Source organism: Mustela nivalis (assembly GCF_964662115.1).
Source record: "Mustela nivalis genome assembly, chromosome: 3".
NCBI lineage: Eukaryota > Metazoa > Chordata > Mammalia > Carnivora > Mustelidae > Mustela > Mustela nivalis.
This window is the reverse complement of record NC_139022.1, coordinates 101,787,157-101,812,433: the sequence shown is the minus strand read 5'-3', so window position 1 is coordinate 101,812,433 and position 25,277 is coordinate 101,787,157. Positions and strand designations below refer to the sequence as shown.

At 43.4% G+C, this 25,277-nt stretch overlaps 1 protein-coding gene across 5 annotated transcripts in view; it reads left to right on the top strand.

The window, feature by feature from the left end:
- ARHGAP26 (Rho GTPase activating protein 26) overlaps positions 1-25,277 on the top strand; it is a 445,382-nt gene that overhangs the window by 85,707 nt on the left and 334,398 nt on the right. For 4 of the 5 annotated variants that reach the window (XM_082725247.1, XM_082725249.1, XM_082725248.1 and 1 more), the window contains 3 exons: positions 17,874-17,969; positions 19,541-19,602; positions 24,604-24,675. In XM_082725247.1, coding sequence (XP_082581373.1) covers positions 17,874-17,969; positions 19,541-19,602; positions 24,604-24,675 — 230 coding nt within the window. Of the gene's footprint in view, positions 1-10,721; positions 10,761-17,873; positions 17,970-19,540; positions 19,603-24,603; positions 24,676-25,277 lie in introns of those variants that run through there. The other variant, XM_082725251.1, reaches the window with a different exon arrangement.

The window sequence follows — 25,277 nt, the reverse complement described above, 5'->3', positions numbered from 1 at the left end:
GCCACCAGCGTAAAATGGTCAGAATAATTAATGACCTGAGCCAACAATGGTCTAGGGTTTTTCCATGGTCCTTCTCTCCTCTGGGAACAGTTTCCTGCTGCTTTCTTGCAGGCATGTTGCCAGGGACTTTCTGGGTCTCCAGGACCTCGCTTTCCTTTTCTTTCTTGTTTGTCTGTTTTCTCAGGTTCAGTGTCAGTCACTTCTTCTAATTCCCTCGTAGGTAAACAAATTACTCAACACTGTCTTCTATAACAGTGGTTTTTAAACTTACTGTGATTTCCAGGTTTAATTTCCATATCTAGTTAATACATTTGATTCTCAGAATTTCTGATAGAGTGAATCTGGGGTGATGTGATTCACGTGAGCTTCAAAAGCCAACTTGAGAAACACTTCCTCCAAAAGATAGTGGGGTGTGTGTGTGTGTGTGTTTTCCTACTAGTGATACTTGGTGTATTAGAACGAATGGCTTCTGCATTTACATGATGCTAATTGGCACAGTTTGTCATCAGATTATTTAACATTCTAGATAGGCTGTCTAGAGGTACAAATGCAAATTCTTTGGCTATCATTTGCCTTCAGGCAAAGTGATTTTAAAATAGAACTAGCAATACCTTGAGAACATAAGCATACTGTTGTGTGAAGAACACGGCGGGGACTGTGTGTTTTGTGGCTTCAAGGCTAAACCTAGGAAATGTGGTTCTGGTTGTTTCATTTTGTGTCTGTAATGGTGTAAATAATGGGATGCCTCTTGGGTCTTCATTTCTGTGACCCAGCTTTCAGCTTTCTCTTTGAGTAAAAAGGGGATTGCAGGGTTTGTCATTCTCCTGACTGAACTCTTAAAGAGTCACCTGCCTGTTTGTATTCATTTATTGGTTTGGGGCATACTACACGCTAGAACTGCGAATACTGTCCTTTTCTGAACAAAACAGACATTGATACTGCCTGCTTTGTGTTTATAATCTCATCAGGCAGTACACATTAAACAGTTACTAGAATTAAAGGAAATTAGCTATCCTGTAAAGGGATGGGAAGGGAAATCCTAGGGAGCGGTGAGAGTTTACCAGGGGGAGTGGGTGGAGGATGAGAGAAGGCCACATCCCAGGGGAAGTGACCCTTCAAGTGAAATCTGAAGAGTGGAGAGGTTTGGGGAGCGCTCCAGTCTGATGAGGGCTCGTGGGTACAGGACTTCTTCCTGGGCAGAGGGAACACATTGTTCCAGGCTTCGGGGTGAGCATAGTTCCTGCACATTAGAGGATCTGTGTGGGCCAATGGGGCTGGAGCACTAAAGGCCACTGGGTGTGCCGATGAGGCATGTTTTGTGGGCCTTGGGAAGTTTTTGAAATGAAAAGGAGGAGTTACACCTGGGGAGGGTATAGAAAGGGCAGTGACAAGATCACATCTGCTTTTTGGAAGGGCTATCCTGGGCAGCTGAGTGACAAACAGTCTGGAGGGGGTCCAGGAGGAAGTGGCAGGGCCAGTAAGGGGTCCAGACCAGAGGTGGTGCTAGCCTGGGCTTGGATGCTGCAGGGAAAGGAGGTCTTCCCCTCAAGGTAACAGTTGGAGGAAATGAGAAAGTTAATGGAGGTGGAAAAGGAATCTCAGGTATTTCTGTGTCCAGGATTAGGTACTGATCCTATGGGCCCTTATTCATAAAGCACAAACATGGACAATGTAAATCCTTTCTTTGATAGTATCTCTGTTGACTTACGGTGTTTTTATTTGCTATAAAAAAAACTGAGGGGGGCGCCTGGGTGGCTCAGTGGGTTAAAGCCTCTGCTTTCGGCTCAGGTCATGATCCCAGGGTCCTGGGATCGAGCCCCGCATTGGGCTCTCTGCTCGGCAGGGAGCCTGCTTCCTCCTCTCTCTCTGTCTGCCTCTCTGCCTACTTGTGATCTCTGTCTGTCAAATAAATAAATAAATCTTTAAAAAAAAAGAAAAAAAAAACTGAGGGTGTCTGGCTGGCTCTGTCAGTGGAGCATGTGACTCTTGATCTCGGACTTGTGGGCTTGAACCCTGTATTGTATATAGATAGATCTTGCTTAAAAATAAAAATAAACTTAAAATAAGTTCACACTATTTTTATAAATTTTACTCTTTGTTTTTATTGTGCAGTGCCCGTTTTACATGTAAACAGAAGATAAGCTGACTTGTTTGTGGAATCACTAAAATCACATAATTCATATTCTATAGCTCAGATGCCTGTTCATTTTGTTCTTACTAGAAAGTTGGAAGCATTACACAAGCTAACTCAACTGTGTGAATGTGTTTGCAGATCCTTTTTTTTTTTTTTGAGGTGTAATTGACATAACAACATCAGTTTCAGATGTACACCATGATGATTTGGTATTTGTATGTATTGTGAAATGATCACCACAGTAAGGCTAGTTAACATCTGTCACCATACATAGTTAATTTTTTTTTCCTCGTGATGACGACTTACGAGGTCTATTAGCAGCTTTAACGTATGCAGTATAGTATTATTAAATGTAGTCACCATGCTGTACTTCACATCCTGTGATTTATAATGTGAAATTTGTACCTTTTGACCACCTTCACCCATTTTGCCCACTCCTCCCCCTTCCTCTGGCCATCACCCATCTCTTCTGTTCTATGACCTTGTGTTTTTATTGTTTGTTGTTTTGTTTTGTTTTACATTCCATGCATAAGTGAGACTTAGATTGTTTTTCTCTATCTGATTATTTCACTTAGCATAATGCCCTCAGGATTGATCCATGTTGTCACAAAGGGCAGGATTTCATTATTTTTTTCTGGCCAGATAATATTCCTATACACCCCACCACCATATTTTCTCTTTTCTTTATTCATTCATCCATGGATAGGCACTTAGTTTGTTTTCCTGTCTTGTCTATTGTAAACAACGCTGCAGTGAACATAGGGATATACTATCTTCTCAAATTAGTGCCCCCCCTTCAGAGAGATACTCAGAAGTGGACTTGCTGGATCCTCTGGTAGTTCTATTTTTACCTTTTTGAAGCACTTGCATAGCATTTTCCATAGTGGTTGTATCTGTTTACATTTCCACTGACAGTGTAGAGGGTTCTCTCTTATTCCACATCCTTGCCAAACTTATTTTAATTTGCATTTTCCTGGTGATGGGTGATGTTGAATACCTTTTCATGTACCCATTGGCCTTCTGTATGTCCTTGGAAAAATGTCCATTTAGATCCCTCAGTCTTTTTTTTTTCCTTTTTTTTTTTTTTGCTGTTGCAAGAGTCTAGCCCCTTATATAAGATTTGCAAATATTTTGTTCCATTCATTGGGTTGCCTTCTCATTTTTTTAATGGATTCCTTTGCTGTACAGAAACTTTTTACTTTGATGTAGTCCACTTGTTTACTTTTTACTTCTTCTTGCCTTTGCTTTTCATGTCAAATCCAGAAAATCATCACCAAGACTGATGTCAAGGAGACTTCCCTGGAGGAGTTTTATGGTTTCAGGTCTTCAAAGTTTTAATCCATTTGGAGGTGATTTTTGTTTATAGTGTGAGATAGTGGTCCAGTTTCATCCTTTCATTCTTTCATTCATAGGGCTGTTCAGTTTTCCCAATAACATTTTTTGAAGACTGGATTTTTCCTACATTGTATATTCTTGGTTCCTTTGTCAAAAATTGATCTACCATCTATGTGTGGGTCTATTTCTGGGCTCTCTCTTCTGTTCCATTGGTCTGTACATCTATTTTAATGCCAAAACCGTACTTTTTTCATTACTATAGTTTTGTATGGTAGTTCTTTTTTCTTTAAAAATTTTTTTTTTCATTTTTTATAAACATTTATTTTTATCCCCAGGGGTTGTATGGTAGTTCCTGATTAGAGCAGGATGCCACCAGCTTTTTTTCCTTCTCAAGATTACTTTGGCTGTTGGGGGTCTTTTATAGTTCCATACAGATTTTAAGATAGCTTTTTCTGTTTCTGTGAAAACGCCCTAATTCAGCTGTTTTTGTTTCATGTCTTCAAAATCAAACATTTTACGAATGTTCTCTACCTTACTGATGAGTAAGGAAGGACCTGAAGGAGCAAGGATGTGTGGGTTGCTAAATCTTTCCCTGCATTGTGTGGTTGACTTAACCAGGGAAATAACAGGAGTAAGAAAGGCTATGGCAGTGTCTCTTGGTCATTCATATTTGTTAGAATGCTGCCTTTCTGCATTTGCTAAGTTTTGATTTAGAAGGAAAACATGAGCTCTCAGGCCTGTCAGCATTCACACTTACTCAGTTACAGACGTGACACAAGTACCTTGTACTTGGTTTTAGTATAGCTCGACTTTCATACATCATGGGTCCACCAGAGTTCTGGACTCATTGGGCATTGCAAACACCATATGTACCTGGGGTTGCAAGGGGCCCTGGTGGACACGCATATTGGAGATCTCTGCTCTGCTTTTCCCACCAGACTTCACTTAGAAAACACAAGTTCAGAGATAAAATTTTAAATGTCAAGGTGGTGGCAGGATAGCATTAAGCCAAGTGGCCCTTCTGAGTGTGGGTTCCAGTGTAACTGCATGGGTTCCATGTCCACAGAGCAATAGTCCTCTCTCTCAGCTGCCTGGGAGCCTGTATCCTGGATTCACTTGAGTCTGTATCACGTTTACTTTTTGCATGCTCAGTTGGAGAAGATTAACTGGTTAGATCCTTATTGGCAGCCCTGGCCCAGGCCTGTGGTCCAGCAGTGCTTGGCTTCTCACGCGCTGCAGGCAGCTCTCACTTATTTGGGAAGCATGGATTCTGGATGGGTTTCTAGGCAGGCAGTATGAGGGCCATTCATCAGCTCCTTGTGCCATAAGCAGGGTCTGTACAAATTAGGCCCTAAAGAGTGCTGCCTTTCTAGGTGCTCATGTGGGCTTTGGAATAAGACACATGATTAAGAACATTTTTGGAAAAAGCCTAAGTATTCAGCATTTATGATTTTTAAATTGAATTACGGTGTTCCCTCCTCCCACCTCTACTGTCACTTAGATTTCTTCTTCTACAAGCGTTAATTGCCTGCTTTGGGAACATTTGTAAACCTATTGTCAGGAACTAGAAGTTCTGGCTTGTTCCTTGCCGCTCTACCTTTGTAATCAGGAGAGGTTCCATTATTGGTACGTGGTACTAGATGTTCCGAGGGCTTGGATAGTAGCGGTTCTCTTACTTGAGCATGCATAAGAATTGCCCAAATTCCTGGGCCGCAGCCTCAGAATTTTGATGGAGGTGGCTGGGATATGCTCCCGAGGCAGGTCTCTCACCGTTAATGTTCAGTGTATTTGGAGACATATTAATCTGATTGGTCAAATCCTGTGATGGTGTGGAGTGTGGGGATTCTCTGAGAACTAGCTGAAGCCCAATTTCTTATCTGACTGGGGCAAAGCTGGTAAGGAGGCAACATAGTAGGGAACCTGGGCTTTTCTTGGGGAGTGTGTGGAGGGCAGTTGTTGCCCACCTGGACCTCACTGCCTGGTCCCAGGAACAGCACAGCCTCCCCTAGGTGCAGCAGGAGAGTGGGGCATTGAACAGGGGATAAAAGAAAGTGAAACTAATCTCTGAGGATGTTACTAGGTGTGGCTCTGTTCAGAAACACTATGTGCTTTCCCCCCCCCTTTCAGGAAACGTTGACTTAATCCATGGGGAGACAGGCAGATTTTCCTTTTTTTTTTTTTTTTTTAAAGATTTATTTATTTATTGGACAGAGATCACAAGTAGGCAGAGAGAGTGAGAAAGAAGCAGGCTCCCCGCTGAGCAGAGAGCCCGTTGCGGGATTCGATCCCAGGACCCCAGAATCATGACCTGAGCCGAAGGCAGTGGCCTAACCCACTGAGCCACCCAGGTACCCCAGTTTTTCCTTTTTAAATGGAACTTACTCTGATGCTGAGAAGTGGCTGCCCTACCTCCTGTGGTGTTAGTGGGGACGTTTGAACTGTTCCCGAGCATTAGATGGATTCCATTTAGATCATAGTAATGGTCAGAGGTCAGCAAGGTAGGGGAGTGTAAAGGTGGGTGGTAGGAGGCCAAGTGGCTGTCCTCTGATTTTTATACAGAAATAAATCACCCTACATATTAGTTATTACATTCTTGAGTAATCCCGAGTACTATTAATATCCATTGTTTTTTTTTCTTTTCTTTCTTTCTTTTTTTTTTTTTTTTGTTTTTTTGAGTGCTTGCTGCAGGCTGGGTGCTAAGCACTTCTGAGCATCACCCCTTTACTCACAGGACCAATCCCCCCCCCCCCCCGGCCCCTCCCCGGCCATGATTTCATGCAGGTGGAAATAAATATAGAGACCTTATAGATGGCTGAGGGGAGATTTTGAGTTTACTCATTATTCGAGTGCTTACTCATCATTCTAGGCTTGATTGGCTGGAGGAAGGCCTCTCTTTACTCGCAGTGCCTTGTCTTCCTTTGGCTATGCTCACATTCATCTTAGCTGTTGAGAGCAGCTGGAGATGGATCTGATGTGCATTATTTCAGGGCTCTGCTCTTTGGGATTTTCTTGTTAACAGAAATTGTTGTTTACATTTGAATGTAATTTAAGACCAGATTCTTTGGGCTGGGTTTTTGGTTTTGCTTCTCTTCTCTTTTCTTTTCCTTTCTTTCTTTTCTTTTCTTTGCTAGAAAAGTGTCAGGGATTAGTGGAAGCTGATGGGTCTTGGCTTCCCTTTTCCTGCTTTTTTTGTGAAATTCTTGCTTGCCTGAATGTGTACAAAGTGATTGTGATTGTGCAGATGCTGGAAGAGGCAAACCTGGGGGTGCAGTAAGGCCTAAGTTCTAGATCTTCCAGATGTTGGGTTTTTGCTTCACAATTCCAGCTTTAATCTCAAGACCTTGGAACAGGAATATCTGCATCCCGGGTGATCTGTGGAGAATTGGGCTTGGAAATTCATTATCAGCCTGGATGGACTCTTGCGATATCCCATTTTTCACTCAAGAGCTTCATGGTCCCTTTGGTAAATCCCTCAAATCTTTTCTGAGGTAGTAGTATTCATTTTCCTTTTATTATATGCATGAAGAAAGGCACAGAAGAAGGACAAAATGCAGTCACTTGAAGACTCCCTGGTAGAAGTGGTGGCCCTCAGAACTGTCCCTGAGGTGAAAAAAAGAAAAAAAAAAAAAAAAAAAGAACTGTCCCTGAGGACAATTAACTGAGTTCTGGATTCCCATGTGGGTGCCTGGGCCTTGTATGCATGGACCTGGACAGGCAGGGCAGTTCTGTTCTAGTTTCTCATCTCCGTTTTTCTGGCTCCTTGTCCTGTCTTCATTTTACTGGCAAGACACCCCTCATCCCCACCTCCCCCACCCCCACTTTTTTTCTTAAAATTCTCTTCCAAGAAAGTCTGGCTTTTGCTCTAAGTTTACTACCATAAATTTTGAGATGGTACACGTCACCCTCTTAATCTAATTGAGCCAGCACATCATTGTGAAGACATCATTTTATTTGGGGGTATTAGTTGCTATGGTTATTTGCTGAGACTAACAGAGTCTGTGTTCTCTCAGTTGGATTTTTGGAAACTGCTATCTGAGAATGACAGAGGTGTGCCTCACTGTAGAAATAGCCAGTGTATACCCTGACGATTAACACATTTTTTAAAAAGCACAGAAAAAATACTTTGGGTGGAATTTTTAGAGCTAGAAGAGACCTTAAAGATCACTGACCATCCTTCTGGTTTTCAAAGAGCTGTCCAAGGCTAACGTGTTAATTTACTTTGCCTAGGTTCGCAGGCGTTGTTCCTGGGTGAGCAAGGATGCAGCCTGTTTCTGATTCTTATTCTAGCTCCCATTCTGTTTTTTTGTGCAACAGTTGAAGTCCTTTCAAGGAATCCATTCTTCAAATATATACTGAGGTTTTGTGTGCTCTAGGTGCTGGGCTTGGAAGGAGGAAAACACTGTGATCTTGACTCTCAGGGTCTCTGTTGGGAATTCCAGACCTTGACTAGAGAGTGTGATGCCTGGACCAGCAACATTGGTATCACCTGGAAACTTGTTTGAAATGCACACTTCCAGGCTTACTAAATCAGAATCAGCATTTTAACAAGATGACCTGGTCTTCAGGTGCATATGTAAGTTTGAGAAGCGTTCCTCTAAGAGAGTAGGACATTGTAGAAGCAGAATTACTATTAATTTACGTGGAAAAAGTTTTAAGCATCTCTGGTGCCCCAAAATAACTTCTCTCAAGCTTTTTGGGTGCTTTCGGATATGTCTTGCTAACGACTGCACAAAATCAATTGAGATGAAACACAGATGCTCACAAACACAGTTCAAAGCTATGGCCGCTCTAGCCACTCCAGGCATGGCTCATGGCATAGCGAACACTGAACACTATTTTCCCTTTCGCTGTGAACAGAAAAATCCTTTTGGCTTTCTTTTGTTTAGTGAAAATAGGTACTAAGGGACATACTTTGTTAAAGTGGAGTGGTGTAAGTTGAACTTCAGAAAAACAGGATACCTGTATTTGGTAAGTTTGGTGAATTAATGAGACAAAAATTCCTTAATTCTGAAAGCTAATGAAGATTCTCATTTTGTTGATTCTCTTGTCTCCAAACTGCATTCAGCCAGCCTGTGCCTGTGTGGGAAGGAAAAAAAAAAAAACAGCATCTAGGGACAACCCTGTCTTCTGCTCACATTTTTTCTTCCATTTAATTCCCACAACAAACCCGTGAGGTACTTGTTACCCTCATCGTGACATAGACTCTTGGAAAGGTTGAGCCATTTTCCCAGTCCTAGAGCTGGTAATTGGCAGATCCAGGGTTTGAATCCATGTTTGCAAGTCCACACACTTCATACTCTTCTGAATTGACCTTGACACTGTGTGTGTGTGACGTTTACTCTTGAACTGCATGGAAATACCCTTTCTTTTTTGCTCTTTCACTTGATCGGTCCCTCTTAAAATGGGGTTCTTTGTTTTAACCAAGCAAATCACTATTGTTTCTCTGGAGGGAGTTTTTCTTGTACTTACCCACTGTCATAGAAGGTCTTGGAGCTTTATGCCAATGTGATTGTTCTGAATCCATTCCCTCAGTTCTCTGTGTCCTTGTTTTCTGCTTTGTGTCGGGCCTGAGCGATGCACATTTGGGGCTGGGCTCTTTTGGGCTTCAGGTTTCAGTATAGGTCTGATGCTGACTTAATCATTCAAAACAGTGGTCCCTGATGAGCAAATGCTTTTTGAGGACCTATTCTGTGACAATAAGCTAGTCTGGAATTTCTTCATAAAAGATCACATCTTAGGACTTAAATTCCCCGTGTTCTTAAGAAGAACAGACAGGGGCGCCTGGGTGGCTCAGTGGGTTAAAGCCTCTGCCTTCAGCTCAGGTCGTGATCCCAGGGTCCTGGGATTGAGCTCCACATTCGGCTCTCTGCTCCACGGGGAGCCTGCTTCCTCCTCTCTCTCTCTCTGCCTGCATCTCTGCCTACTTGTGATCTCTGTCTGTCAAGTAAATAAATAAAATCTTAAAAAAAAAAAAAAAGAAGAAGAACAGAAAATGCAGCCCTTTGGAAATACAGTTGTCTTAGTATATATCTTTGTATACCTGTCTGTAGTAGGGGTGTTACTGAGCCCTCATAATCCAGATGTGAACTTGGAGTTTTCAGTAGGGAGCAGAGTTTCTTTGAATCCCTCATTTTCTGGTTATCTCCTGGCTGACCTGTGGTCTGTGTGTCCAGTGTCCAGGTTGAGAGGTTTCCTGTACCATGTAATCATCCCACAAGGAGAAAGCCCCTTGACTGTGGGTGTATGTTTTTAGCAGTGAAGCAGGATGGGAAGTCAGAGTAGAAGTCCCAAAATGAAGTTCTGGGCCTTAGTAAAAGTCATAATCAAAGTTTAAGCTGATTTTGTCTTTCTTCTTTACAAAAATATGGTTACCATTTCTTTAGGGATAAAGTCTATATTCCTTAGCTTGGCATTCTAGTCCTTCCGTGATTTTAACCCCTTTTCCTAGTCTTACCTTCTTTCTATCAAGCAATTGCCTACTGTTTGATGCTGGGTTCTCTGCTTTTGCATTTCTTTGCATCCTGTTGCTACTTCTAGAATACCTTCTCATGCCTGTTTACCCTGCCCTGCACCTCCTCTAATTTCACTTTTTTTATTAACATATAATGTATTATTTGTTTCAAGGGTATAGGTCTGTGAATCATCAATCTTAACTGATTTCACTTTTAAAGCTCTTTTCAAATGCTACTTCCTGTTCTTCTTCTTCTTTCTTTTTTTTTGGGGGGGGGGGGACGATTCCACCAATGGCCGTAACTAGAATAATATAGCCTGCTCGCACTCCTGTAGCTTTTCTGATCTGATCTCTCTGACATGTTTTGCCTTAATTTGCAAGTTTGTATACAGTAGTCCTTCTCCCCGCCCCCCATCCACAAGGGATATGTTCCAGGATCCCCAGTGGATGCCTTGAAACCACAGATAGCATTAAACCTGTATATACTATTTGTTTTTTCCCCATGCATTTAGATTACTCATACATACCAATGATAAAGTTTAATTTTTAAATCAGGCATAGTGAGATATTACTAATAATTACAAATACAGTAAGAGAGGTAAAACAATACATTGTAATGAAAGTTACGTGAATGTGGACTGTGTCTCAAAATATCTTAATGTCCTCACTCTTCTTGTGATGATGTGAGATGATAAAATGCCCACGTGATGAGATGACATGAAGTGAATGACGTAGGCATTGTGACATAGCATTAGGTTACTACTGACCTTCTGACATTAAGGCAGAAGGAGAGTCATCTGCTTATAAACTGAGGAGCACGGCAGGCAACTGAAATCACAGGTAAGGAAGCACTTACTGTACCCAGATGAGATCCTTCTAACTTACATCCTCCTAAAGGATATGGAATGTGTATGTATAGTGTATGTATAGTTCTTTGATTTCTTTGAGTACATTGATAGAGGAGTCTCAAATATTTGAGTAGGTTAGGCCATGGAGTATAGTAGTTGAGAGTTTTGGAGTCACAGAGACCAGGTTTCTTATATTACCATTCATTAGCTGTGTGACCATGGCATATTATTTAATCTCTGAATCTGTTTCCCCATCTGCAAAATAAGAATGATAATTCCTATTCATAGGATGATTGTGAGGACAATATGAGTTAAAGTACTCATAATAAGTACATAATAAAGTACCCCATAAATAACATACATAATTATATAAAAATAAAGTACATAATAAGTACCCCATAAATGAATGCAAAATGTGTTTACACTTATTTTGATGTAGTCAAAGATGAGTTTGGGTCTCCCATATTATTCTTGAAGAATGTTTCCATGTAAATAGTATTAGAAACCTTATCTGGAAAAGAGTGAAGCGCCCCTTTCTTCTATTGAATTTCATTTTAAAAATCAACTCGGAAAATTTCGTTAGCCTTAGTGCTCTGGTTGGAAAAACAAATTCTCCAGAGTCTGTGTTGGCTATGGCCTCATTTAGGAAATAGAATTTTAGGGAAATGGCCTCAGGAAAAGCACATGGATGTATAATCAGGACGCTCATGATGTGGAGGTTGATGTGCCTGGTGGGCATATCATCCTCGGATGACACGAATGGTCGTCTGAGTCTGCTCCCACCAAATCTGAAAGAATGTAAGAGACGTGCTGGCAGTGACTTCATCCCTCCAACCCTTTCTCTCCGTATCTCAGGCTTGAATGGGTAAGATGAACAAGAACGCTCTAATGTATTAGGGCATTTCTTCCCCATGGATGCCAGGGCCCCTCTCTCCATTGCTGATTGAGTGCCCACTGGACATTTCCCTTCTCGGCTGGGTGTGTTCATCAGCAGGACATGGTCTGTGCCCAGCACTACATTTGAGGCTGGCTTTGTCATTTCTCTTTAGGTTATTAGCCACCTTTCCCTGATACAGTCCATCGCCACCTAGTGGCCATAGGTAAGACTGCATCACAGAAACTAGATGAATACTATGGGGGTATTTTGTTTGACTGTCAGATTTGAACGCTGTCTCTTTCTGCTCCTGAAAAAGTGCAGAGTTTCAGTCTGTAGAGTGAACAAAGGAACAACACTTGCTTTTCTTACCGTTAAGCAGTGGCACTAGGTTTAAAATGCCACTTGCAGACTGGGAAATGCCTGTCCCCAAGCATGGTTTCTGATAGGATATATTTTCAGCTGGCCCAGGTATGGGCAAAAAGAGAAGTGTCTCTGGAACTCTACCTTTGTCTGTTTTAGCTCCTGGCTTGGGGACAGCCTGGGGCTGAAAGGGCACACATAGTTGTGGCCAACACCAGATTTTTTTTTTTTAAAGATTTTATTTATTTATTTGACAGAGGTCACAAGTAGGCAGAGAGGCAGGCAGAGAGAGAGAGGAAGGGAAGCAGGCTCCCTGCTGAGCAGAGATCCTGGTGGCTCTGGGCTTGATCCCAGGATGCTGGGATCATGACCAGAGCCCAAGGCAGAGGCTTTAACCCACTGAGCCATCCAGGCACCCCACAAGACATGTTTATAGCCCATTTCTCCTGGTGGCTCTTGCTACAGCTCTGTGGGAATCTTCCTCAACAGACAACATTAGGGGAGGTGATTCCTATATACACCAGCTTCAGCCAGACTTACCTAAGTTTGAAATTCCTCCTAATATATATCTAATCAACTTTTTTTTCCTAAATGAATTATATAATCGGGAATTTCACCTTTGATGAGTGCAGGGAGCTAGTAAAGAGCCCAGCTTCCCCTCCCACTTTGTGCTTTCTGTGACTCCTGCTCTCAGTCAGGTTATGTGCTAGCTTGTGAGGACGTAGTGGTGAGCATGAAGAGACACAGTTCTCACCCTTCAGGAATTTACTAGTTGGGGAGGTACTAATAGAATTACCACCTGAACAATATAAAATTGCTATGAAGAAGGAGGTACACACACACAAAAAGAGGTGCATAGGACTTAGAGTGAGGGGAGGGTAGGGGTTGGCCTGGTTACAGAAGTCAGAGTAGGCTTTTTAGTGGACTGAACTTCTAAGGACTGCAGGATGAGCAGGATGTTCAAGGAGCTGGCAGAACCTGGAAAGGGAGTTGGGGGCCTAGGCCCTGCAGGGCCTCTCAGACTTTGGGAGGGACTTTGATCTTGGTTTTTAGAACTCTGGAAGCCCTTTGCAGGATTCACTATTGGAGCTGACATGACTGAGGGGAGAACTGATTGAAAGGACAAAAGTGGGTTTCGGGGTCCAGAGCAGAGGCAGTTGCAGTTACCCAGGCAAATGGGGGCATTTGGTTTAGGGGTTGCTGATGGTGATAGGGACAAGTGAATAGAACTGAGATGCTTAGGAGGCAAGACAGACACACTTGGGAAGGATACCGTGCTACCAGGGGTGATACAAGGGTGTGTGACTTTGACTTGTGTGGCAGGACAGATGGTGGCCCCCTTTGCCAAACTGGGGATGCAGGAAGAGGTCCTTGGTTGGCTGTTTTTTGAGAGCGTAGGAGAGGAGAGTGAGTTTGATTTAGAGAGTGGTAACTTTACCTGAGAATGGGAGTTGCAGCCAAGCTGCAGTTTTGGGGACTCGTGTCCATGTTCCAGCCGTCACTGTGGGTCCTCTTATTGTGCCATCTCAGATGTTCCACTTAAGCCAACATCTGTGGCTTTGCCTAGTCAGATCAGTACAACATGTCTTGAGGGCCACCTCCTCTGGGCCTGTCTCAGGCACTTACTATGTGTTATGCCAGGGAACCACTCATGCATGGATCTGGAATCATTCCAAATACAAGGTGATCAGGCACAGAGAGTAAATGTAATTGACTTTCAGAGAAGGGAAGGATTAGCTAGGATTGAGGACTTCAGTATTTGTGCTTTAAGCAGCCAACAGGCCATTCTTGTCACAAATACTTACCTTGGCAGTTGGACTTCATTAACTGTAATCAATTTCTAAATCCAGGAGATGTGACCAAGGAGTAAAAAAAGTTTATGGATAGTTATATACAGTTCTGAAGAAAGGTAAGAGATGCGTGAAATAAATGTCATAGTGAGGTTACCTTGAGTCTTTCAGCATGGTATGTTTGTGTGAGCACATAGATGTTAAATTTCCCCCCAAAAGAAAATGGGAATGGCTTGACTTGTGGTACTGAGGTAAAACTTGTGTCACCTAAGGTAGAGCCTAACTTAAAAAAAAAAAAGGTATCAACCTTCTTTTACTGAAAGAAGAATTGGTATTTAGTTTACATTCTCTTAGCACTCTGTGTGATGAGTATCTGGGGGCAGAGTGTGGGCATCCACAGGAAGAGAATGGCATTTCCCTCTGTTCCCCAGTCAGCAGACACCTTTGAGAGTGGTCCCTCAGTGCCTAGACTTCTAGCTGCTTCTGTGTCGCTTAGCTGCCTGGTCTCCTCACCCAGAGGCAGAGGTGACTTAATTCTGTAAGGCAAATACTTGGCCTCCCCAGAAGCTGCCAGTTACGACTCCTGTCTTCTCTGGCCGGCATTCTGCCTTTCTAGCAACAGATGTTTCTGCATAGTAAATATCATTGACTTTTGGCGCCTTGCTCTGTCTTGTACTGAACATGAGACAGTGGGGTTATAAAAGCAGGGTGTCGTGAAGCTTGGCATGCACTCAGCACCAGTACCAGCCTCTCTGTTTTCTGTACTCCTCTCACTGGCGTGTGCATTTTAGATTCCTGTTGGGTCATGGTGAAAGCTCCAGAAAGAAATCTCCCAATAGCTGCGTGGCAGAGTTGATCGTCAACATAAGGTTCTACCGGTCATTTTGGGTTGAAGTAGACAAGAGTCCGTGTGTTTTAGATGTTCTTTTTGGTGTCTTCGTCATTGTCCCAAGTAACAGAGAGGGTTTTATCTTAACAGGGTGAGGCAGCATGGTGTATCCACATGCTACAGAGGCTGCAGAGGCTGATAGAGTCTTAGATCCCCACGTTTGAGCTGTGTGCTCTTACGTCACTCCTCTACTTAGCTGAGTTCTCAGCATAGGTAGTCCTGCTTATCTTCTCTGGCTTCGTCATTGCAGGATTCACACATTAGGGAAGAAGAGCCCAGCCTTGCCTAAACCTGAAGCTGACAGTGTACAGAGTGCTTGTGTAGTGTGTCTCCCTGGGTCTCCCGACAATCTGATGACCTAGGTGGGGCTGACAACTTATGTCAGGTGAGGCGAATAAGAAGTTAGGCCTAACCTAGGGGTAGTTACACTTCTAGTAAATGGTGGAGCTAAAATTTGAACCCAGGAGCCAGGTGAGGTTGGGGTGAGGGCAAGGGACTAAGGAAGGGGCTGACCAGCCTACAACCAAAGGCAAGGCAAATATAAAAGCCGAGGTTCTTCAAAGCAAGCTTGAGGGATGCCTGGGTGGCTCAGTCAATTAAGCATTTGCTTTTGGCTCAGGTCATGATCCCTGGGTCCTGGGATCCACGTCAGGCTCCTTGCTCAGCGGGGAGCATGTTTCTCCCTCTGCCTGCCTCCTCCCCTGCTTGTGCTTGCTCTCTGCCAAGTAAATAAATAAAATCTTTTTAAAAAAATAGAATAAAACTGCTGTTCAAAAAACTGGGGAGTGGATGCTGAACGAGCAAAATACCTGTTGTCCTCCTACACCTTTACCAAGATTTCTCTCTCAGGCATGAGCCATTCAAGCCCATGGTGATTTCCTTTCCAGATATCAGTAATTGGGATTTTTAGTCTATCTAGCTGTACTCACTGACCTATAACCCAGCATGGACTCCAGACTACCACTCATTACCTAATTCTTTTGTGAGGGGGAGAGGCCTCTTTATTAGCTTTGTGGGGCCCACATGACTTCTCAGGTTTATTTTGTGGTGGGGTGTGCTGTGTGTCACTCAACAACGAAATAAGGTTACTTTCTGGTCATAAGCTAACAATTTCTGCTCCAGGTGAAATGGGTCCTCCTATGAAAAGGCCACACAGAGACCCTGTTGTGCAGGATTATCCACTCCTTGATCCTCATTGGTAGCTGCCCCTGGCAGCATAGCTTCTCTGGGCGTGTTGGGAGGTTTCCCAAGCCTGCCTTAAGTTTTACCTTTATTCCACTGTGTGGAGATGGTTGTCCAGCTTGAGTCCTTCTTGCCTATGGAGGAGGCACCAGAGGATTGTTAGGTGGAGAGAAGCAACTCTAGCCTTACTCTTGGCTCAAGCCTTTCTTTGTGATTTCTGATCAGAACATTCTAACTCCAGTGAGACCGAGCACAGCCATGCCCACATTCTATACCTGATACTTTTTGGCCTTCTTGGGGGCTTTGTCTTCCACTCTGAAAGGTGGTTTTTCCTTTATTTTATCCTGCCTGCCCATGGGCCTCTTGTCTTTCCTCCTCACAGTGTTCTGACTTTGAGATGTATCTGTTTCTTTCTTGACTTGCCAGGGAATGTCACCCTGGTATTCTTAGGGATATCTTCAGCTTGAGTCGGCCAGTTTTAGGAGATGCTGACTTCTCTGCCAGGATCTTTGGACTTTTGCCTAGGCCCATTGCATTAAAGTGACTGAACCAGGGAGAGACTGGAGAGTATTGGCTGGTGGCTCCTGGATTCTCCTTCTTCACTTCAAGTGTCTTCCTCTTTTGGTGCAGAGCAGAGGGCCTTGCATAAGCCATGCTATCTTGGGATTCATGTCATCCAAGCCCACAGGAGGGTGGTTTTCGAGCAGGAGCCCCTGCTGTCTGTGTGGTAAGCCTGAGCCCCAGACCTGAGAACAGCAGGACTGCTTAGCTGGGCTCTTCCACTGGCCCCTACTGCTTGAGTAAGCTCTGGGATTGGCGAGCTGCATACTGGTGGTCAAATTTGTATACTGCCCTCCACACACATTATTCAGCATGCACTGAACATGATGCATTGCCGGGTACACAGAGAGGAAACAAACAAAACCAAAAGATGGAAAAAAAAAATGACCCCCCACTTTAAGGAGCACATCTGGTGCTCCTTAGAAAGGAGAAGAGCTGAAGCCCATGTATACTTTTGTTCCATTAGATTATGTCGATCTTTGAAGCCAGAATCCTCCCAACCTCCTCCCTATATCTCATTAAAGCCAGTGCATGTTGCCAGTTATGCCTCCTATTTCCCTCCTCTGGGAATTTGGACATAATACCATTTCCCCTTCAATAAGGGAAACATCTATGAGGGTAATTTGAATGATTAGCCTAATCTGCAGGAAGGCTGCACATGGAATTAAGTTAAGCACATTTGTACCAAGCAGCTGTGTCTGTCAGGCCACTTAAAGGTACCTGGGTGGTTTTATACCCTTAACAGAAGCGGAGGGTTCAGGAGGGATCATTGGCTTTTAATACTGCCTTAAATGAAAGCTTATTTTTTAGATTCGACAAGGGTTTCTAAGAGCTTTCTTTATAGATAACATATGTGGGGTGTGTTTTTACCCCAACTCAGAACAGTGCCAGGGCTTTGTTCTTGTGGCAGTGGGGAACGCGATGACCCAGGGAAATGGTTCAGATGGGAATTTGTCATGCTGGCTGGCCACCGTCCTCATGAGGGGGAGCTGAGAGGGATGTGAGAATTCGGTCTCATGTGCGCTTGAGGCAGAATGAGGAGTCCAGGAGCTCCTGTGCCACGGGAATGGGGCACTTCCGTGTTCTTTCTTCCCACTCCCTACCCACTGCCGGACCACAGGGGAGGTCGGTGGCAGGCTGCTCTGATACCCAATTCTTCCTGGATTCCCTCCTGTGGCCAATGTATGTGACAGGACTCAGTATGTGGCTTGAAAAATTAGAACTGGGACTGGAATGGTTAAAGCAAAGTAACAGAAATAGTAATTTTTCAAGCCAGTAAGAATTTCATGTTAGAAACAGCTGTTCAGTATTTTGAATTTACGTTGTGTTTGAAATAGCCTCAAGACCAAATCTAGCTGCTACATTAGTAGAAGGACTAAAACATTCAGCAAATGTGAAAATCAATTTACGTCAGTAATTCATGTTTTTTACTCTTTTTCTTGCTAGGTTTGTCTTTGGCGAAGAGGAAATTTGCTGATTCCTTAAATGAATTCAAATTTCAGTGCATAGGAGATGCAGAAACAGATGATGAAATGTGTATAGGTAAGTCATAACCATGTGTCTGATAAGATGAGTCACTGTTCTTCATAACTGTCATTGTTCTTACTGAGCCTTTTTCCTGTGATAGGAAGTATCTAAGTGTCATAAATTAAGAAGTCCACACCAACAGTGGAGGGACCAAAGTGTAGGGAGGGTCAGGGGCCAGGGGGCTATTCTGGGCTTCTCCTCAGAGTTCTGAGACCACTTCTCTCACCCTGGGGCCTGTAGGAGGCAGCTTGAAGGTTTGCAGTGGGGTCCTTCTCTCCACCCTCCTGTAATGTTTTACTTCTGGCTGTTTTTGTGACTTTTCTTTGCCCTGGTACTATAGAACTTAGAGCAAGACCAGAAGACAGGTAGATGAGGAAAGAATTACAGGTTGCAAATGATAGTTTGTGGGCTGAAATCAGAATACAACCATGTTTTCTTTGGCACTCATTTCTTAAAATTGAATTAACATATAAATCAACTTTGTGTAAAGTTCTGGTTTTCCATCTCTTTGAAAACTGGAGACTGTGATCCGCTGTCCCCACATTCAGGTCTGACAGTTGTGGTATGGAGCTCCATAGCTGCCACTGCCTTCAGATGGACAGAGGAGCTTGCTGTCCAGCTCTCCTCCCTCTTTCTTAAAGCAGAGGCTGAGGGAGGGTTTACTGTTGATTGCTGTACTGGTTCTCTTTTCTGCTTTTCTTTTACCTCCTGTGTTTTTCAGGTGGTGCTGAGCACAGAGGATTTGCAGTGTCAAGACACATGTCTCTGGCAGGGTCTAGTCATTGCCCTTGAATCTTCTTACGTTGGGCATCTTGGTTAGCTTCAGGGGTGAGCAAGGATTGAAAAGGTTGTCAAATGCTTATTGAATTCCTCTTGTCACATAGAGTACCCGGATCTGGGGTTGAGGGAAGGCCTCTGGGAGATAGCTGAGAGCAATGAAAATGCATCACTATAGTAACTTCTGGAGCTCCCAACATTTCGTATATGTCCTGAATATCCTCAGGGCTATTGCAGTTACTGCCCTTTGCCTTTGGGAATTACTCTATTGAGGACTCTCCAGGTCTGACCACCATGCTGCATTTTTATAGTGTATTATATTCACAAGTGGCTTGAGGACTCAGGAAGAAGAATCCAAGGAGAAGCCAGAGATGTGGCTTGCATTGCAAGCTATATTGGTTCAGTTGTGGTATCAGAGGAAAGTTGATTTCTGACTCAGTCCCACAACCCAAGTCGAAGAGGTCAGATCCTGGGCAGGAAATCCTTCAACTCCTACGCAGAACTCTGCCCTTTTTAGTCTGTAGTCTGGAAGCTGGCCAGCACCTCATCAGCCCTGGGTAGTCTCAGGAACAGGCAGGTCTTTGAAGGAAATCCTTTCCCAGCTAGAGTTCCAGGTGAAATTAACCTGCATTCGGGGGGTCATCCTGAATGGTTAATGATTAAACGTTAAGGGGAGCCTTGGGAAGCAATTGACTTTAGGATTCTGCATGTGCCGAGGGATTTCAGTCCACAACATAATAGCTATACCTGGAAAGGCTCCCAAAGGCCCATTTCTCTATGTCCCTTTCATGGTACTTTCTCTTTTCCAGCAAGGTCTTTGCAGGAGTTTGCCACTGTCCTCAGGAATCTTGAAGATGAACGGATACGGATGGTGAGTACAGCTGGGCTGCTTTTGCTCCCATACAGTGTGATCATGTCAAGAGATTTGTTGTCAGAAGAACTGGGTTTGAGTCCAGCCTCCACCACTTGAGTGTTTTGAGCTCTTGAGCAAGCCTCATCTTCTCATCTTTGCAGGGTTAGAAACATTTCCCAATTGTTAAGGGATTAGTGTGGATAATGTTAGAACGACGTTGTTGACCTCCCGAAGATTCACTGTAAGGTACACCCATAAGGTATGACTTACGGGTGGATCTTTTGAATTAATTAACTTTTGGGGGTCTCCAATTCCCTACAGGCAGAGTGGAAATGAAGGTGTCACACTCTGCTCCCTGCTTTCCTCATTTTGCTAAACTTATGCAAGACCTTTGAAGGGCACTCCTTCACTTTTTATTCCGAAACGCCTAACCCTAGTGCCTGCCCTCTAGTATGCACCCAGTATGTAGTGTATGGGCACGGAGTAAATGATGACATTTATAAGAGGTTCTTCAAAGGAGGCACTGTGCAAAATCAAGAATCAAATGCTGATCTCCAGGTTCTTAAGAGATACCTCCTGTATTCTCATTCTGATGTGGCTCAACATCAACAGATGAGGGATTCCGCATCTATAAGTTCTTTTGCATCCTCTTCTTATCGCTGAGATACCAAGAATGAAGCCTGATTTGAAATCCCCCTGCTGGCTGCATGCTGGTTTGTCCCTGGAAGGCTTGCCCCTAAGCTAGCAATGCTACTGAGGCCTAGGAAGAGTCTATCCATGAAGATTTTCCCGCTCTTCCCATGCTAAAACTGATCATTTGAGACTAAGTCCACTATCTTAATCTGCATAGACTGCCATAACAGAATGCCGTGGGCTGGATGGCTTCCACAGCAAATACCGATTTCTCAAAGTTGTGGAGACTGGGTAGTCCAAGATTAAGGATCCAACTGATTTGGTTCCTGGTGAGGACACTTTTCCTGGCTTGCACATGGCCCCCTTCTTACTGTGTCCGTAAATGGGAGGGAAAGGGGACGGAATGGCTCTTCAGTCTTTGCTTAGAATGGCTTTAATCCCATTGTGAGGATTCTACCCTGATGACCTAATTACCTTCCAAAGGCTTCATCTCCAGATAGTGTTACACTGATGGTATTAAAGGATAATATGAGGCATATCATATTTTGTAAATTTTATTTGAACAAAAATTGGCTCATATTGGATAGTACCAAACTAGAAATATTTAGGAAAGCTCTACTGACAGAACTATAGAGCAAATACTTTTATAGAGAACATATGGAAGTAGCAAGGAAATTACATGATGGGCTATATCGCAGGCTATTGCCTTATTTGGGAAAGCCTAGTTGTTTCCATTTCTTAACCTTGAGGGATTTATAGCCTTGGGTTTTGGTTGGCTTACATAGGCTGTTAGACCATTAGAGTCTCTTTGTTTAATTGATAGAGGTTAGGGCTTCCCCTTATAAATTTTCAGGAGATGCTGCTCAGTCCGTAGTCTTGACCAAGACATTGTGTATGCATACATTGTAAATTTTAACCCATGTGATGATTCTGTGAGGTGGTACCTATAGCATCCCAGTGTCTAGATGAAGATCTTGAGGTTTAGAATGATTAACATGCCCAAGATCACATAGTTAAAAAACAGTCGCAGTCTGGATTCAAACCCAAATTTGTGTTAGACCAAAGAATGGGGAAATTTTGTTGAAATTCTCAATAGAGCAGAAGCTCTCACCTTCTGCCCTGCACAGAGAGACAGAAATAGTGTCTCTGTGTTTTCCTTGATTGCTCATTTTTGGGCGCTTGAACCAGAATCCGGAGGCTGGTGGCTGCAGCAGGGTTGGTGGTGGGTGGAGGCAGGGGGAAGCTTGTGTGTTTGTGCATGTGCTACTGCCCGAGAAAGGGAAGTGACTCTTTGGAGTCTGATTCTTGGCGGAGTCAGTATTTGTGGGTGGGGGGTGTGGTAAGCAAATCAAGCTGAATACTGGACAGATTGCTGTGGCCTATGGTAAGAGAACAATGACTGGATTATACTCTTCAGTTTGCCTCTGCAATTTTATTATTAATGTCAGTGAACTGAGTTTCTGCTGTGTGCGTCTGAGTATCTAGCTGTTGCAAGCACCTTCTGTACCTCATCAGCTGAGCTCAGCTTTGAAAAGCCACACATTTTTGGGAAGCCTTCTCTGACTCCCTGGGGTATTTGGCCATGCTTTGTATTTTCTTAGTATCCAGCTCATGTCTCTGATTCTCCATTTACCACATTGTGTCTGATAATCATTGCATCTGTCTCGTGTTCTTGAAGAGCATAGAGTGGGTTTCTGTTCCCAGCATCAGTGTAGTGCTTGCAACTGGTGGAAATTACACAGTCCTAGAATCTTAGACCCAGAGCAACCTTGTTTCTCACTGTCTGTAGTCTTTCATTGGCCACATGGGAAAACTGAGGTCTGGTGAAGGCAAATAGCAAGCAGTAGAAGGACTGGGATAGGGTCTTGGGCATCCTGGTTCCCAGGTGAGTAGGTACTGCTTTTGTGTATTTAGCATCTCCTTAAGGCTAGATTCTCAATCATGGATGCCCATTGAAACAACTTGGGAAGTTTAAAGTATACGGATTCCTAGGATGAAGCACAGAGATTCTGATTTTATTGGTTTGAAGTGTAGCCTGGACATTGAGGTTTTTAGAAGCTTCCCAGGTGAGCCTGACATGCAGCTTAGGGTGAAAATTAGTGGCTTAGGGGCTCAGCATACCACTGTGAGCTTTGAAGACTTACCCTTGATTTGTGGAAGTTTTAAACAAGTGAGCCCATTAAGCAACATCAAATAATAATAAAAATCAAACAAGTTAAACATTGCAACCCTCATGTTAAAATGCTCTCTTCCTAGATAAGTGCTCTCAAAATTGAGAAAAAAGCAAACGGCAATAAATTTGGAGACCTGCCACCTTTTATTCCTCCTATTGCTCAGTTAGTTCTTGGCTGTGTCCATCTTTGGCTTCTGGCATTTACTCTGTTGGTTTCATTGTGATTTATATGCATGTGATTTAGAAAAATAATGCTTTGTTGTATCAAGATTCCTGAAATAATTAATTGAGTGACAAGTGAGCAGTGAATGATTTAAAAGGAAAGATTGTAAAATATTTTACTGCCTTAGAATAGACCATAGATTCCTAGAGCTGGAACAATCCAGCCTACTCATTTTGCAGATTAGGAAATTAGAGCCCAGAGAGGTTAAATACTTTGCCTGTGGTCACACAGTTGGCAGCTAGTCAAGAAATAATTCATTCACTCCTGTAGTCATTGAAAAATATTCGAGTGCTTTTTTGTTTCAGCACTCTTCTGTGTTTGGGGGGAAATGGTAGGCAAGTGAACATTTATGAGGTAGTGGTATGTGTGTGTGTTTGCAGAGTGGTAAATTAGAAAACTTTATCTCGCCTACATCTTCTGAAGAAAACACTTGGTGGCCTGGTGAGAAGTTTCTTTGGAATATGCGGGTGATCATGGAAGGCCTTCTTAAAGTGGTGTCCTGTAAGCCAGTACCTCAATTAGAATAATAAATGAGTAGTTCATGAGAGCATTTGGGGATCAAGCATGTGAGGGAATGTCTAAATGCAAAAACCTGGAAATAAGACAAGTTTTGTGCATTTGAGGTACATGGGGGCGATGGTATGGTTGGCATCTAGGATCTGATGGAGTGAGTGGTGGGGGAGGTTGAGAGGTAGCCAGTGGTCTGGAGGCTCAGATGTCCTGATTCTTGTACTGGTAGGAATACACAAAGTCAGACTTGGAAGGTTTTCATGCCACCCCATGTCCAAAGATGTTTCTTGCTCTTAATCTAGACTCAGTGTTGATCTGCCTAAAATATATCTACCTAAATATAGCTTGGGTGAATGGGCATTCATAAGATATACCTGAAGCTGAAATTTAGATCCTACCCTGTCACCAGTTCCCTTCTACCTTTACATGGTTGCTTACATTTTTCAAATACTTGTTTTTATTATTGTTAAGATTTTTAATTTATTCATTAGAGAGAGTAAGTGAGCAAGAGCACAAGCAGTGGGGAGGGTCAGAGGGAGAGGGAGAAACAGACTGTGGGGCTTGATCCCAGGTCCCCGGGATCATGAGCTGAGCCAAAGGCTGACACTTAACCAGCTGAGCCACCCAGGTGCCCCAGAGGTACTCATTTTTTAAAAAAAAGATTTTATTTATTTGAGATAGAGAATGACTGGGGAAAGGGCAGAGGGAAAGGAAGAAGCAGACTCTCCACTGAGCAGGGAGTCCAATGTGGGGCTCAATCCCAGGACCCTAGGATCATGACTTGAGCTAAAGGCAGATGCTTAACTGAGTGAACCACCCAGGTGCCCCAAAAGGTACTCATTTTTAAGGAATCAGTCACACACAGGAAGAATTCCATGTTTTGAGATGATGAGTTTGATCTGACATACTTTCTGTTCAAGTATTGTGAACAATTGACACGTGCAACAGTATTGCTTACTCAGTTAAAAAAAAAAAAAAGATTTGTTTTAGAGAGCTTGAGAGCATGGTAGGGGAGGGGCCGGAGAGAGAGGGAGAGAATCCTCAAGGAGACTCCCCACTGAGCACAGAACCTAATGCCACTGGGCTCCAAGATCATCACCTGAGCTTAAATCAAGAGTCAGACGATGGGGTGCCTGGTTGGCTTAGTGGATTAAGCCTCTGCCTTTGGCTCAGGTCATGATCCCAGGGTCCTGGGATCAAGCACCATATCGGGCTTTCTGCTCAGTGGGGAGACTGCTTCCCCTTCGGTCTCTGCCTGCCTCTCTGCCTACTTGTGATCTCTCTCTGTCAAATTAAATAAAAGCTTAAAAAAAAAAAAAAAAGAGTCAGATACGTAACTGACTCAGCCACCCAGGCGCCCTGCTTACTCAGATTTTAAAGTTAGAGGCATTTTGTGCCCAAACTGCTAGAATTCTTAACTGATATTTGTTTTTATGTGTATGTGTCTACCCCATTCCCCTGCCCTGTTTTTCCTCACCAGATTGAGAATGCCAGCGAGGTGCTCATCACTCCCTTGGAGAAGTTTCGGAAGGAGCAGATTGGGGTTGCCAAGGTGAGAATTATGCAAACCTTGCTCTTGGATTTTAGGGCAGCCTTGTTTTTGGATTTTATATAGTGGTTCATCAGTTACTCACAAGTGTCTAAAGTAAGACTTCTTGGTCGACCCCAGAGCAGTCATTCTAGTATTTTGTTACCTAATTGTTTTTTGCTGGTTCATAAATTGTGCAAAGGTAGAAACCATGCCTCCTTGTGTTAGCAGATACTTCTGTGCTTGGACAAGGTGGAGTTGTACTTACTGCAGAGTCCAGGGCTCAGAGCCTAGACCAGGGAGTTGCAAAATGGGCCCTGAGGGCCTCACGACCCTGTTGTGAGCTCATTTTTGCTGAGTGAAAATGTGCCCTTTGTTGCCAGATCTTGAAATTTTTCAAGAGAAAGTGAAACGGCAGAGTTTTCTTTGAAATGTCCTGGTTTAAAAAAATATTGGCAAACAATTTAAAAGTACATATTCTACATGGTGCAGGTCAAAAAACAGGACTGCTTCAATTCTATGTCCTGGTTTGTGGTTTGTTACCACTGACCAGGAGGGACTGCAGCTGAAATGTGGCTGGCTTGCAGCAGAAATTTCTCTGAGAACGGTGCAAAGGGAATCTTGTT